The sequence below is a fragment of the Nerophis lumbriciformis genome, linkage group LG18 (assembly GCF_033978685.3).
Source record: "Nerophis lumbriciformis linkage group LG18, RoL_Nlum_v2.1, whole genome shotgun sequence".
Lineage (NCBI taxonomy): Eukaryota > Metazoa > Chordata > Actinopteri > Syngnathiformes > Syngnathidae > Nerophis > Nerophis lumbriciformis.
In genome coordinates, this window is record NC_084565.2 from 7,652,058 (window position 1) to 7,667,318 (window position 15,261).

At 42.7% G+C, this 15,261-nt stretch overlaps 1 protein-coding gene across 1 annotated transcript in view; it reads left to right on the top strand.

Moving 5' to 3' along the window:
• Nucleotides 1-15,261, top strand: part of oca2 (oculocutaneous albinism II) — a 185,120-nt gene that overhangs the window by 143,874 nt on the left and 25,985 nt on the right. Inside the window, exon 22 of the mRNA XM_061977567.1 lies at nucleotides 8,432-8,525. Coding sequence (XP_061833551.1) covers nucleotides 8,432-8,525 — 94 coding nt within the window. The remainder of the gene's footprint in view (nucleotides 1-8,431; nucleotides 8,526-15,261) is intronic.

Genomic DNA, 15,261 nt, shown 5'->3' on the forward strand with positions numbered 1-15,261 from the left:
GAACATGGGAGTTTCCTCCAACCAGTCTACATGTGCTTTGTGGACTTGGAGAAGGCTTCCACCATGTCCCTCGGGAAGTCCTGGGGAGAGTGCTCAGAGAGTATGGGGTATCGGACCGCCTGATTGTGGTGTTCTGCTCTCTGTATGATCTTGGTCAGACCCGTTCTAGGCGCAGTCAAGGCGTTGAGGGAATCCGGTTTGGTGGCTGCAGGATTAGGTATCAGCTTTTTGCAGTTGATGTAGTCCTGATGGCTTCATCAGGCCAGGATCTTCTGCTCTCACTGGATCGGTTCGTAGCTGAGTGTGAAGCGACTGGGGTGGGAATCAGCACCTCCAAGTCCGAGTCCATGGTTTTCGCCCGGAAAAGGGTGGTGTGCCATCTCCGGGTTGGGGAGGAAATCCTGCCCCAAGTGGAGGAGTTCAAGTACCTCGGAGTCTTGTTCACGAGTGAGGGAAGAGTGGACCGTGAGATCAACAGGTGGATCGGTGCGGTGTATGCAGTGAAGAAGGATCTATGTACCTATCCTCACCTATGATCATGATCTTTGGGTGATGACCGAAAGAACAAGATCATGGGTACAAGTGGAGGAAATTAGTTTCCTCCGTCGGTTGGCGGGGGTCTCCCTTAGAGATAAGGTGAGAAGCTCTGCCATTCGGGAGGAGTGTGTTACAAAACACATGACACTTTGTATAACAATGTGTTACTTGTTACATAATACATGACACTTTGTATAACAATGTGTTACAAAACACATGACACTTTGTATAACAATGTGTTACTTGTTACATAATACATGACACTTTGTATAACAATGTGTTACATATTACATGACACTTTGTATAACAATGTGTTATATAATACATGACACTTTGTATAACAATGTGTTACATAATACATGACACTTTGTATAACAATGTGTTACATAATACATGACACTTTGTATAACAATGTGTTACATAATACATGACACTTTGTATAACAATGTGTTACATAATACATGACACTTTGTATAACAATGTGTTACATGATACATGACACTTTGTATAACAATGTGTTACATATTACATGACACTTTGTATAACAATGTGTTATATAATACATGACACTTTGTATAACAATGTGTTACATAATACATGACACTTTGTATAACAATGTGTTACATAATACATGACACTTTGTATAACAATGTGTTACATAATACATGACACTTTGTATAACAATGTGTTACATAATACATGACACTTTGTATAACAATGTGTTACATGATACATGACACTTTGTATAACAATGTGTTACATAATACATGACACTTTGTATAACAATGTGTTACATAATACATGACACTTTGTATAACAATGTGTTACATAATACATGACACTTTGTATAACAATGTGTTACATAATACATGGCACTTAGTATAACAATGTGTTACATAATACATGACACTTTGTATAACAATGTGTTACATAATATATGACACTTTGTATAACAATGTGTTACATATTACATGACACTTTGTATAACAATGTGTTACATAGTACATGACACTTTGTATAACAATGTGTTACATACTACATGACACTTTGTGTAACAATGTGTTACATAATACATGACACTTTGTATAACAATGTGTTACATGTTACATAATACATGACACTTTGTATAACAATGTGTTACATAATACATGACACTTTGTTTAACAATGTGTTACATAATACATGACACTTTGTATAACAATGTGTTACATAATACATGACACTTTGTATAACAATGTGTTACATACTACATGACACTTTGTATAACGTGTTACATACTACATGACACTTTGTATAACAATGTGTTACATAATACATGACACTTTGTTTAACAATGTGTTACATAATACGTGACACTTTGCATAACAGTGTGTTACATAATACATGACACTTTGTTTAACAATGTGTTACATGTTACATAATACATGACACTTTGTATAACAATGTGTTACATAATACATGACACTTTGTATAACAATGTGTTACATAATACATGACACTTTGTATAACAATGTGTTGCATACTACATGACACTTTGTGTAACAATGTGTTACATAATACATGACACTTTGTATAACAATGTGTTACATGTTACATAATACATGACACTTTGTATAACAATGTGTTACATAATATGGAGCATGGAGTCTAAAAGACTAAGTTTCATCATTAGAGCCACATATGATGTCCTGCCCTCTCCAACCAACCTACATCTCTGGTATGGAGAGGACCCAGCCTGTCTCCAGTGTACAGCCCCAGCAACCCTCAAACACATCTTGGTTGGTTGCGAGACCAGTCTGACTCAAGGGAGATACACCTGGCGCCACAACCAAGTACTGAAGTGCTTGGCTGCCGAACTTGAGAACAAGAGAGTAGTCACCAATGCCATGCCTCTAAATGCTCAGGCTACCTTCCCACACAAAACAACTTTCATCCGGGAAGGAGAGAAACGGCGGACCAAGCCATCACCTCCAGACTTAGGCCCACTGAACGCAGCCCGAGATTGGGAAATGCGGGTAGCCCTCAGCCAGAGGCTTATCTTCCCACCCGAAATTGCAGCAACCAGCCTGCGCCCAGACCTGGTCCTCTGGTCCATGTCCTGCCGCCGTGTCTTCATCGTTGAGCTAACGGTCCCATGGGAGGACGCCATCGATGAAGCATTCGAACGGAAGAGGCTGCGATATGCCAACTTGGCAGCTGAAGCAGAGGCAAGGGGCTGGGACGTGAAGGTGTGGCCAGTGGAGGTGGGCTGTAGAGGCTTTGTAGCCAGTTCCACCACAAGGCTCCTGAAAGAAGTAGGAATCAGAGGACAGGCCCAACGCAAGGCTATTAAAGAACTTGCCACCGCAGCAGAACGGAGCAGTCACTGGCTGTGGCTGAAGCGCAGGGATGCAGCATGGGCTGCCAAATAACCACGTGGTGCCACCATGCGACACACACCCAGGTCTGATCAGCCTGTGGTGGGCCAACCTCGGCAGAGGGTGTCTTGTGATAAATGGCCGAAACGCCCAATGACGTCGGGGAACACGACTGAAGATGTGTTGTACTGGTGGCACCACATGATTATTGCCAAACTCCACCCCACCCAAGAGGACATCTCCAACCCCATTTAATTGTTGTGCTGAATATTTAGGGATCTTTAACAACTAGTCCTATTAAGAATCCTGATGTCTGGTGTCAAAACCAGTGACCGCTGCGAAAGGGCAGCTGACAACCTGGGAAAGACCTGGTGACGGCCTGAAGAGACTGCTGACAGGTGGGAACAGACCCCAACGGGGCTGGCACGGGTTAGCTACCCTTGCTAGCAGGACCCTGTCACTACACAGTGACCTGGATCCACCCAACAATTGCTACGAAAAATTCAAAAGGAAAAATACCCCTAGAGTCTGCGAGAGCGGGGGCGGAAGATGACTCACCGGTAGACCACACGGTAACAGACCCTGGAACGGAAACGACAACGAGACAAATGATCAGCACGATAGTTGATGGAGTAACAGCACTGGCAGGACACAAGCTACAAAGCTGCATCTGTGGCTGGAAAAAGTTTACATCAGAGAAGGGTCTCAAGATCCACCAGGGCAGGAAAAAGTGTCTGAGAGAGCTTAGCGAGGGGCCTCGCATTGACCACTACTTCCTCAGAGGTAGGGCAAATCAGTCGAGTGAAGCCCAGCGGCAGGATAGTCACCACAGTCCACAGGGTATCACAACCCCAGACGAAGCTCAATCAGGCACAGATCCACCAACGGATGTGATTTCAGAGCCCAGTCAACCTCAGACAGCAGTAGAGAGGAAGATGAATGGACGGAAGCCTCAAATCTTGTGGCCTAAATCCTGCCAGAAAAAGGAGTGGGAAACCACCGACACAGACCTTGTCCATCTTTTAGAAGGTCTGAAAGGGTGTGTGGAAAAAAAGCTGGACAAGATTGGAGAGATTATTTACAGCTATGGAGCGGAGAGATTTGGGGTGAAAAGTAAGAACCTTACGACACAGACGGAACCATCAGCCCCTCTCAAGTCGAGGAGACAACAAGAGATTGAAAGACTTGTGAAAGAAAGAAGGGGCCTGCGAAAGCAGTGGAAAAAGGCTACAGAAGTGGAAAGGAAAGGACTTGAAGCACTACAGGGCGACATCAAGCAGCGACTTGCAACACTGCGAAGAGCAGAATGCCTGAGAAAGCAACATAAAAAGAAAGAGCGAACGAGGACTGCCTTCTACAGAGATCCCTACAAGTTTGTCAAAGACCTCTTTGTCAAGGAGAAAACTGGAATGCTCAAAGTACCCATAAGGGAACTAGAGGAGCACCTGAGGAAGACCTACTCCGACAGCCAGAGGCATGTGCCAGCCAGCATTCCAGATGACATGCCACCAATCCAACCACCTGAGCACCAGTTTGAAACAAGGCCCCCCACATGGAGAGAAGTTGAGAGCACTGTAAAGCGGGCAAGAACAGCCTCAGCCCCTGGACCCAACGGCGTCCCATATAGGCTCTATAAGAACACTCCAGGCGTCTTGAAGTACCTCTGGAAGCTAATGAAAGTGTCGTGGGAAAAAGGAATTATACCAAAGGCATGGCGAAGGGCAGGGGGGATCCTGATTCCCAAAGAGAAGAATTCCTCAACCATCGACCAGTTCCGCCAGATCAGTCTTCTGAATGTGGAAGGAAAAATATTCTTTAGTGTTGTGGCCCACAGGCTCTCAGTATTCTTGCTGAAGAACAACTATGTTGACACCTCAGTGCAGAAGGCAGGGATAGGCGGTTTCTCAGGATGCCTGGAACACACAAATGTCATCTGGCACCAGATACAGACGGCCAAGAAGGACAAGAAAGACCTGCATGTGGTTTTCTTAGATCTTGCCAATGCCTTCGGGTCAGTGCCTCATGAGATTCTATGGACAGCGTTCAACTTCTTCCAGGTCCCTGAGGGCATCACAAGGATGGTCAAAACCTACTTCCAGGACCTCCAGTTCTGCGTCACAGCACAGGCCAGTACAACTGCCTGGCAGCACCTCGAGATAGGCATAATGGCGGGCTGAACCATCTCTCCACTGGCGTTTACCATGGCAATGGAGCTCATTATTCGAGCATCTCGATGGGTGGTTGGAGGGGAGCGGTTGAAGAGCGGGCTGCGTCTTCCTCCAATAAGGGCGTACATGGACGACATGACGACAATAACAACAACAAATGCATGCACCAAACGCCTGCTGGATAAACTCCAGGGAAACATCAAATGGGCACGAATGGAGGTTAAACCAAGCAAATCCCGCAGTATCTCCATCATCAAGGGCCAGCTCACCAATGAGAGGTTCCACATCAACAACGAGCCAATACCAACAGTTCTAGAAAAGCCTATCAAAAGCCTTGGCCGCTGGTATAGCGCAGAACTCAAAGACTCGAAGCAGGTGGACCAACTCAGGCAGGATACAATCAGTGGACTCAATCAGATCAATAACACTGCTCTTCCTGGGAAGCTGAAGCTGTGGTGCTTTCAGTTTGGGCTGCTGCCCCGTCTCATGTGGCCAATTTCTATCTATGAGGTCGCTCTATCCCATGCCAATCGGCTGGAGAGGCTGGTGAATGCAGAAGTGAGGAAATGGCTTGGACTGCCGAGATGTCTTAGCAGCGTAGGCCTGTATGGCAACGGAGCCCTCTCCCTACCGATCTCAAGCGTGGTGGAGGAGTACAAATGTGCCAAATCAAGGCTGGAAATGACTCTCACAGAATCCCGGGACCCATTCGTCAGAGGTGCTGCTCCAACCCTAGCGGCAGGGAGGAAATGGAATCCATCTGCAGCAGTCACAGTGGCAAAGACTGCCCTCAGACACCGGGATATAGTTGGGCATGTCCAATATGGCAGAGGGGGCCTTGGTTTGGAAGCAACAACACCCACGTGGCAAAAGGCAACTGCAACCGAACGGCGGCACATGGTGGTGGAGGAAGTGCGCCACCAGGAGGAAGCAGCCAGGTGTGCCAAGCCCAGCAGGGCCGCTGGATAAGGTGGGAGGGCGTGGAGAAGAGAACAATCACGTGGAACGAATTATGGAGCATGGAGTCTAAAAGACTAAGTTTCATCATTAGAGCCACATATGATGTCCTGCCCTCTCCAACCAACCTACATCTCTGGTATGGAGAGGACCCAGCCTGTCTCCAGTGTACAGCCCCAGCAACCCTCAAACACATCTTGGTTGGTTGCAAGACCAGTCTGACTCAAGGGAGATACACCTGGCGCCACAACCAAGTACTGAAGTGCTTGGCTGCCGAACTTGAGAACAAGAGAGTAGTCACCAATGCCATGCCTCTAAATGCTCAGGCTACCTTCCCACACAAAACAACTTTCATCCGGGAAGGAGAGAAACGGCGGACCAAGCCATCACCTCCAGACTTAGGCCCACTGAACGCAGCCCGAGATTGGGAAATGCGGGTAGACCTCAGCCAGAGGCTTATCTTCCCACCCGAAATTGCAGCAACCAGCCTGCGCCCAGACCTGGTCCTCTGGTCCATGTCCTTCCGCCGTGTCTTCATCGTTGAGCTAACGGTCCCATGGGAGGACGCCATCGATGAAGCATTCGAACGGAAGAGGCTGCGATATGCCAACTTGGCAGCTGAAGCAGAGGCAAGGGGCTGGGACGTGAAGGTGTGGCCAGTGGAGGTGGGCTGTAGAGGCTTTGTAGCCAGTTCCACCACAAGGCTCCTGAAAGAAGTAGGAATCAGAGGACAGGCCCAACGCAAGGCTATTAAAGAACTTGCCACCGCAGCAGAACGGAGCAGTCACTGGCTGTGGCTGAAGCGCAGGGATGCAGCATGGGCTGCCAAATAACCACGTGGTGCCACCATGCGACACACACCCAGGTCTGATCAGCCTGTGGTGGGCCAACCTCGGCAGAGGGTGTCTTGTGATAAATGGCCGAAACGCCCAATGACGTCGGGGAACACAACTGAAGATGTGTTGTACTGGTGGCACCACATGATTATTGCCAAACTCCACCCCACCCAAGAGGACATCTCCAACCCCATTTAATTGTTGTGCTGAATATTTAGGGATCTTTAACAACTAGTCCTATTAAGAATCCATGACACTTTGTTTAACAATGTGTTACATAATACATGACACTTTGTATAACAATGTGTTACATAATACATGACACTTTGTATAACAATGTGTTACATAATACATGACACTTTGTATAACGTGTTACATACTACATGACACTTTGTATAACAATGTGTTACATAATACATGACACTTTGTTTAACAATGTGTTACATAATACATGACACTTTGCATAACAGTGTGTTACATAATACATGACACTTTGTATAACAATGTGTTACATAATACATGACACTTTGTTTAACAATGTGTTACATAATACATGACACTTTGCTTAACAGTGTGTTACATAATACATGACACTTTGTTTAACAATGTGTTACATACTACATGACACTTTGTATAACGTGTTACATACTACATGACACTTTGTATAACAATGTGTTACATAATACATGACACTTTGTTTAACAATGTGTTACATAATACATGACACTTTGTATAACAATGTGTTACATAATACATGACACTTTGTATAACAATGTGTTACATACTACATGACACTTTGTATAACGTGTTACATACTACATGACACTTTGTATAACAATGTGTTACATAATACATGACACTTTGTTTAACAATGTGTTACATAATACATGACACTTTGCATAACAGTGTGTTACATAATACATGACACTTTGTTTAACAATGTGTTACATGTTACATAATACATGACACTTTGTATAACAATGTGTTACATAATACATGACACTTTGTATAACAATGTGTTACATAATACATGACACTTTGTATAACAATGTGTTACATACTACATGACACTTTGTATAATGTGTTACATACTGCATGACACTTTGTATAACAATGTGTTACATGATACATTACACTTTGTTTAACAATGTGTTACATAATACATGACACTTTGCATAACAGTGTGTTAATTAATACATGACACTTTGTTTAACAATGTGTTACATGTTACATAATACATGACACTTTGTATAACAATGTGTTACGTAATACATGACACTTTGTATAACAATGTGTTGCATACTACATGACACTTTGTATAACAATGTTACACAATACATGACACTTTGTATAACAATGTGTTACATAATACATGACACTTTGTATAACAATGTGTTACATAATACATGACACTTTGTTTAACAATGTGTTACATGTTACATGACACTTTGTATAACAATGTGTTACATAATACATGACACTTTGTATAACAATGTGTTACATGTTACCTAATAAAGTACATGACACCTTGTATCGCTCTATTGGAGGACAGTACAACTTTTTGTTGTCATTCCAGATCCCTGTCCTCATCAACTTGAGCCAGGATGCAGACGTGAACCTGCCAATAAAACCTCTCATCTTTGCCTTGGCCATGGGAGCCTGTCTTGGGGGTGAGTGTCATCATGTTTGTCATTTCTGAGCTTCTTTTCAAACTGGAAACTCATAGAAAACATTTGGGAAATGAGAGAAAAGGTTAAATGTCCTGGAAATGGTAAGTATGTCCAGTGTCATCTTCTGTGCAACATTAAGGCACAGCGATTCCCTGCTTTTAGTCCTTGCAGCACAGAATGTATTTGTGTGTGTGAGGTGATAACTTGTCTCTGTGGCAGCTGCAGAAGTCCTGGAAAATTATTTCAGGGAAAAAGTGGGAACAATGTTGTGCCCAGTTATTTTCCTCGGCCAAAAAAAGACTCTAAAGTCTAAAATTGTAGCACATAATAATCACATTTTCTTAAAGGAAAACTGGAATTTTCAGTCACAATTCTTATGTAAGACAAGAAAAAATATGTTTTAAATTTTTTTTTTAATGCATTCTAACTCATAAATAAGCGCTAGCGAGAGTCAGCTCATAATGGGGGTAATGGAAGCCGCTTTATTCTGCCTATAAAACATCCATAAAGTTCCATTAAGGTACATGCTGTAAGTATATATGTAATGTAACACTCATAGCAACATGTAATATTTACATATTTTGATCATTTTAAACATACGTCGGCATCACAACATTCACTTCTTCCAACAATAACCACACTACTACATCAGAGACGACCACTGTTTTGGAACAAATGATGATCCAGAAACGTATATTTTTGAGCCTGAATACTGTCACGACTAGGACTGTGGCGTGGTTTGTTCTCCCGAGGTGCCAAAGATTTGGACCATACGTGGCGTGAAGGGGAGTACATGATTTATTTAAACACTATAACTACAAAAAAAAGGATCAAACAAAAGGCGCGCACAGGGGCGGAAGTACAAAACTTGACTATAAACACAAAACTTGCACAAAGGCAGAAACTATGAACAATTAAACAAAACTTGCAAACTATGGCATGAATAAAGAAAACTTATTTGGACGAGAAACCGGCATGAAAAAAAGAGCAGCAAGGGTCTTAAGGGTGTGTGGACAGTGTGCAGAAGCATAAATGTGGGATGTCACCAGAAAGACAAACTGAAAACAATGAACTTAAATACTACAGACATGATTAGTGAAAGCAGGTGCGTGACTCAAAATGTGAAACAGGTGCGTGACGTGACAGGTGAAAACTAATGGGTTGCTATGGTGACAAACAAGAGTGCACAATGAGTCCAAACGTGAAACAGGTGAAACTAATGGGTAACCATGGAAACAAGACAAGGGAGTGAAAAGCCAGAAACTAAAGAGTTCAATAACTAAACAAAACAAAACATGACTAATACAAAGCATGGTCACACAGACATGACAAATACAAAAAGGATGATGTACAAGTTTTAGACGCGGATTGATTAGAAGATCCAGCATGTAGCAGTATTGCTAAATGCTAAACAAGAAATACCAACTACCAACATAATAAAACAATCACTTGCTGTACAATGTCTGCTCTCACTGGGATGCCGACGGATGGGATGTTTATATCTTCCCGTTTACATGAAGAAGTATTCATAATCCTCACGTAGCAAAGATGACCAACTTCTCGGTTCATGTCCACAACCTTCTACTGTCCAGATGAGAGGCAAGATTTATGATTTAGAATCAACTTTTACCAACTCGGAGGCGATGCAGCAGCTCAGTATGGCGATACTGTAGCTGCATAACTTGGACTTAGACAAACTTTATTGATTCACAAGGGAAATTGTTCCACACAGTAGCTCAGTTACAAAGGATGGAAAGGATAATTCAGGTATAAAGTAGGCTAAAAATGTACCATAGTAGCAATATAAAATATAACATGTATGTAATATATATATATATATTATATATACACAGTATATCATACAAACCCCGTTTCCATATGAGTTGGGAAATTGTGTTAGATGTAAATATAAACGGAATACAATGATTTGCAAATCCTTTTCAACCCATATTCAGTTGAATATGCTACAAAGACAACATATTTGATGTTCAAACTCATAAACTTTATTTTTTTTTTTTCAAATAATAATTAACTTAGAATTTCATGGCTGCAACACGTGCCAAAGTAGTTGGGAAAGGGCATGTTCACCACTGTGTTACATGGCCTTTCCTTTTAACAACACTCAGTAAAGGTTTGGGAACTGAGGAGACACATTTTTGAAGCTTCTCAGGTGGAATTCTTTCCCATTCTTGCTTGATGTACAGCTTAAGTTGTTCAACAGTCCGGGGGTCTCCCTTGTGCTATTTTAGGCTTCATAATGCGCCACACATTTTCAATGGGAGACAGGTCTGGACTACAGGCAGGCCAGTCTAGTACCCGCACTCTTTTACTTTGAAGCCACGTTGCTTGTCATTGTCTTGCTGAAATAAGCAGGGGCGTCCATGGTAACGTTGCTTGGATGGCAACATATGTTGCTCCAAAACCTGTATTTACCTTTCAGCATTAATGGCGCCTTCACAGATGTGTAAGTTACCCATGTCTTGGGCACTAATACACCCCCATACCATCACAGATGCTGCCTTTTACACTTTGCGCCTAGAACAATCCGGATGGTTCTTTTCCTCTTTGGTCCGGAGGACACGACGTCCACAGTTTCCAAAAACAATTTGAAAAGTGGACTCGTCAGACCACAGAATACTTTTCCACTTTGTATCAGTCCATCTTAGATGAGCTCAGGCCCAGCGAAGCCGACGGCGTTTCTGGGTGTTGTTGATAAACGGTTTTCGCCTTGCATAGGAGAGTTTTAACTTGCACTTACAGATGTAGCGACCAACTGTAGTTACTGACAGTGGGTTTCTGAAGTGTTCCTGAGCCTATGTGGTGATATCCTTTACACACTGATGTCGCTTGTTGATGCAGTACAGCCTGAGGGATGGAAGGTCACGGGCCTAGCTGCTTACGTGCAGTGATTTCTCCAGATTCTCTGAACCCTTTGATGATATTACGGAGCGTAGATGGTGAAATCCCTAAATTCCTTGCAATAGCTGGTTGAGAAAGGTTTTTCTTAAACTGTTCAACAATTTGCTCACGCATTTGTTGACAAAGTGGTGACCCTCGCCCCATCCTTGTTTGTGAATGACTGAGCATTTCATGGAATCTACTTTTATACCCAATCATGGCACCCACCTGTTCCCAATTAGCCTGCTCACCTGTGGGATGTTCCAAATAAGTGTTTGATGAGCATTCCTCAACTTTATCAGTATTTATTGCCACCTTTCCCAACTTCTTTGTCACGTGTTGCTGGCATCAAATTCTAAAGTTAATGATTATTTGCAAAAAAAAAAAAAAGTTTATCAGTTTGAACATCAAATATGTTGTCTTTGTAGCATATTCAACTGAATATGGGTTGAAAAGGATTTGCAAATCATTGTATTCCGTTTATATTTACATCTAACACAATTTCCCAACTCATATGGAAATGGGGTTTGTAGTTCCTCAGTGTTAGCGCTTATAATAACAATATATCTAATACTTGGTTAATATTCAGCTCACGACATGTAAATGGAGTATTGTTGGCGCTTTTTGGATGTTTTTTTTAGAGGGCTTTATGGGCGGAACAGATTACTCCCGTTAGCTCTATTGTGAGCTGACTTTTGCTAGCCTTTATTTACAAAATAGAATGCATAAAAAAGAAAAACATATCGTCACGTCGGGGTCGCATTTTACTGCATGGATCGTTCTCCCAAGATGCAGACGGAAAACTCCGGAGGCAAGGTACAGGTTAGAAAATGATTTCATGCAAGATACAAACAAAAGAGCACCAGCGTGCCGATAGCACGGGGAGCTAACAGAATAGCAAAAAAGAAACGCTCAGCATATGAAGCAAACAAGAAAGCCAGACCGTGTGTGGCGAAAACCAGGACTGAGTAGCTCTCTGATCAGTGGCCGGCAGCAGGCGAGCGTGCCGAACACTAATCAGAGGCAGGTGGAACCAATCTGCACCCATGGCAACCAAAACACAAACCCAGGGGTGCTCAAAACAGGAACTGAGGGTGTCAAAAACGAAACAAAACATGATCCGGACAACAGATCATGACACATACAGTCGCGATCAAAAGTATACATACAGCAATGTTAATATTTGCTTACATGTCCCTTGGCAAGTTTACCTGCAATAAGGCGCTTTTGGTAGCCATCCACAAGCTTCTGCTTGACCACTTGACCACTAAATTGCTGCAGTTCAGCTAAATGTGTTGCTTTTCTGACATGGACTTGTTTCTTCAGCATTGTCCACACGTTTAAGTCAGGACTTTGGAAAGGCCATTCTAAAACCTTCATTCTAGCCTTACTTAGCCATTCTTTTACCACTTTTGAGGTGTGTTTGGGGTCATTGTCCTGTTACAACACCCAACCTCCGGGCTGATGATTTTAGGTGACCACGGAACTTTCTTCCAGAAGGTCTTATCTTGGTCAATGTGATGTCAGATGAAACAAAAATTTAGTTGTTTGGCCACAATACCTAGCAATATGTTTGGAGGAGAAAAGGTGAGTCCTTTAATCCCAGGAACACCATGCCTACCGTCAAGCATGGTGGTGGTAGTATTATGCTCTGGGCCTGTTTTGCTGCCAATGGAACTGCTGCTTTACAGAGAGTAAATGGGACAATTAAAAAGGAGGATTACCTCCAAATTGTTCAGGACAAGCTAAAATCATCAGCCCGGAGGTTGGGTCTTGGGCGCAGTTGGGTGTTCCAACAGGACAAACGTCAACAGTGGTAAAGGAATGGCTAAATCAGGCTAGAATTAAGGTTTTAGAATGACCTTTCCAAAGTCCTGACTTAAACGTGTGGACAATGCTGAAGAAACAAGTCCATGTCAGAAAACCAACAAATTTAGCCGAACTGCACCAATTTTGTCAAGAGGAGTGGTCAAGTGGTCAAGCAGAAGCTTGTGGATGGCTACCAAAAGCGCCTTATTGCAGGTAAACTTGCCAAGGGACATGTAAGCAAATATTAACATTGCTGTATGTATACTGTATTTTTCGGACTATAAGTCGCAGTTTTTTTCATAGTTTGGCCGGAGAGTGCGACTTATGCTCAGGAGCGACTTATTTGTGAAATTATTAACCCATTAGTGTAAAATATCAAATAATATTATTGATCTCATTCACGTAAGAGACTAGACGTATAAGATTTCATGGGATTTAGTGATTAGGAGTGACAGATTGTTTGGTAAACGTATAGCATGTTCTATATGTTATAGTTATTTGCCATAATATGTTACGTTAACATACCAGTTGGTTATTTATGCCTCATATAACGTACACTTATTCAGCCTGTTGTTCACTATTCTTCATTTATTTTAAATTGCCTTTCAAATGTCTATTCTTGCTGTTGGCTTTTATCAAATACATTTCCCTCAAAAAATGCGACTTATACTCCAGTGCGACTTATATATGTTGTTTTTTTTTCATTCTTTATTATGCATTTTCGGCAGGTGCGACTTATACTCCGAAAAATACGCTACTTTTGACCCAGCAGATTTGCTCACATTTTCAGTAGAGCCATAATAAATTCGTAAAAGAAGCACACTTCATGAATGTTTTTTTGTGACCAACAAGTATGTCATACTTGCCAACCCTCCCGGATTTTCCGGGAGACTCCCGAAATTCAGCGCCTCTCCCGAAAACCTCCCGGGACAAATTTTCTCCCGGAAATCTCCTGAAATTCAGGCGGACTCGGGTCCTCATGAGCTAACCCACAATATAAACAGCATACCTGCCCAATCACGTTATAACTGTAGAATGATGGAGGGCGAGTTCTTGGTTTCTTATGTGGGTTTATTGTTAGGCAGTTTCATTAACGTCCTCCCAGCGCGGCAACAACACACAACAACAGCAGTCACGTTTTCGTCTACCGTAAAGCAGTTCGTCTGCCGTAAACAGCAATGTTGTGACACTCTTAAACAGGACAATACTGCCATCTAGTGCATTTGATGAAAGCACTTTTGTGCGTGCCACACATCAATGCATCATCAGAGAGGGTGTTCAGCATGGTTAGAAAAATAGTGACAGAGAATAGAACAAGGATGGACAATTCAACCCTTAACTCAACAATGAGTAGATGAGTGTTATGTGTGTGTATATGTGTAAATAAATGAACACTGAAATTCAAGTATTTATTTTATATATATATATATATATATATATATATATATATATATATATATATATTAGAGATGCGCGGATAGGCAATTATTTCATCCGCAACCGCATCACAAAAGTCGTCAACCATCCGCCATCCACCCGAACTAACATTTTATCAAAACCGCACCCGCCCGCATCCACCCGTTGTTATATATCTAATATAGACGATGCAAGGCATTAGTGAGGTTATAAATGTTTTGCCTGTTAAAGAAAGGAGACTGATCCAATGTAGCAGAGACATTCAATGCGTGCCACGCTGTCACGGCCCAGACGCACACCAGTGCGCAATCATCTGGGAGCCGCGCTGAGCGCACCTCCAGGCGCGCTCGCGCCACTCAAACTGCTGCAGGCAGCTGCGTTCTATCTTGTTTTAACATCCTGTGGCACTCTTCTGGGATCACGGCGGACGAAACTGCTCATGCTCAGGGTGTTTGTGGAGATTCGGGGTTTTGCACAAATGTGATGCACCATGTTAGATGTCCCGGTTTTGTGACTGTCGTAGACATAAACAGCGTCGCAGCTCTTGCAAATCACGTAGCCAGCATTACTATCATCCTGATTTACAACCTCATAAGAACGAGTCCACGCTGAA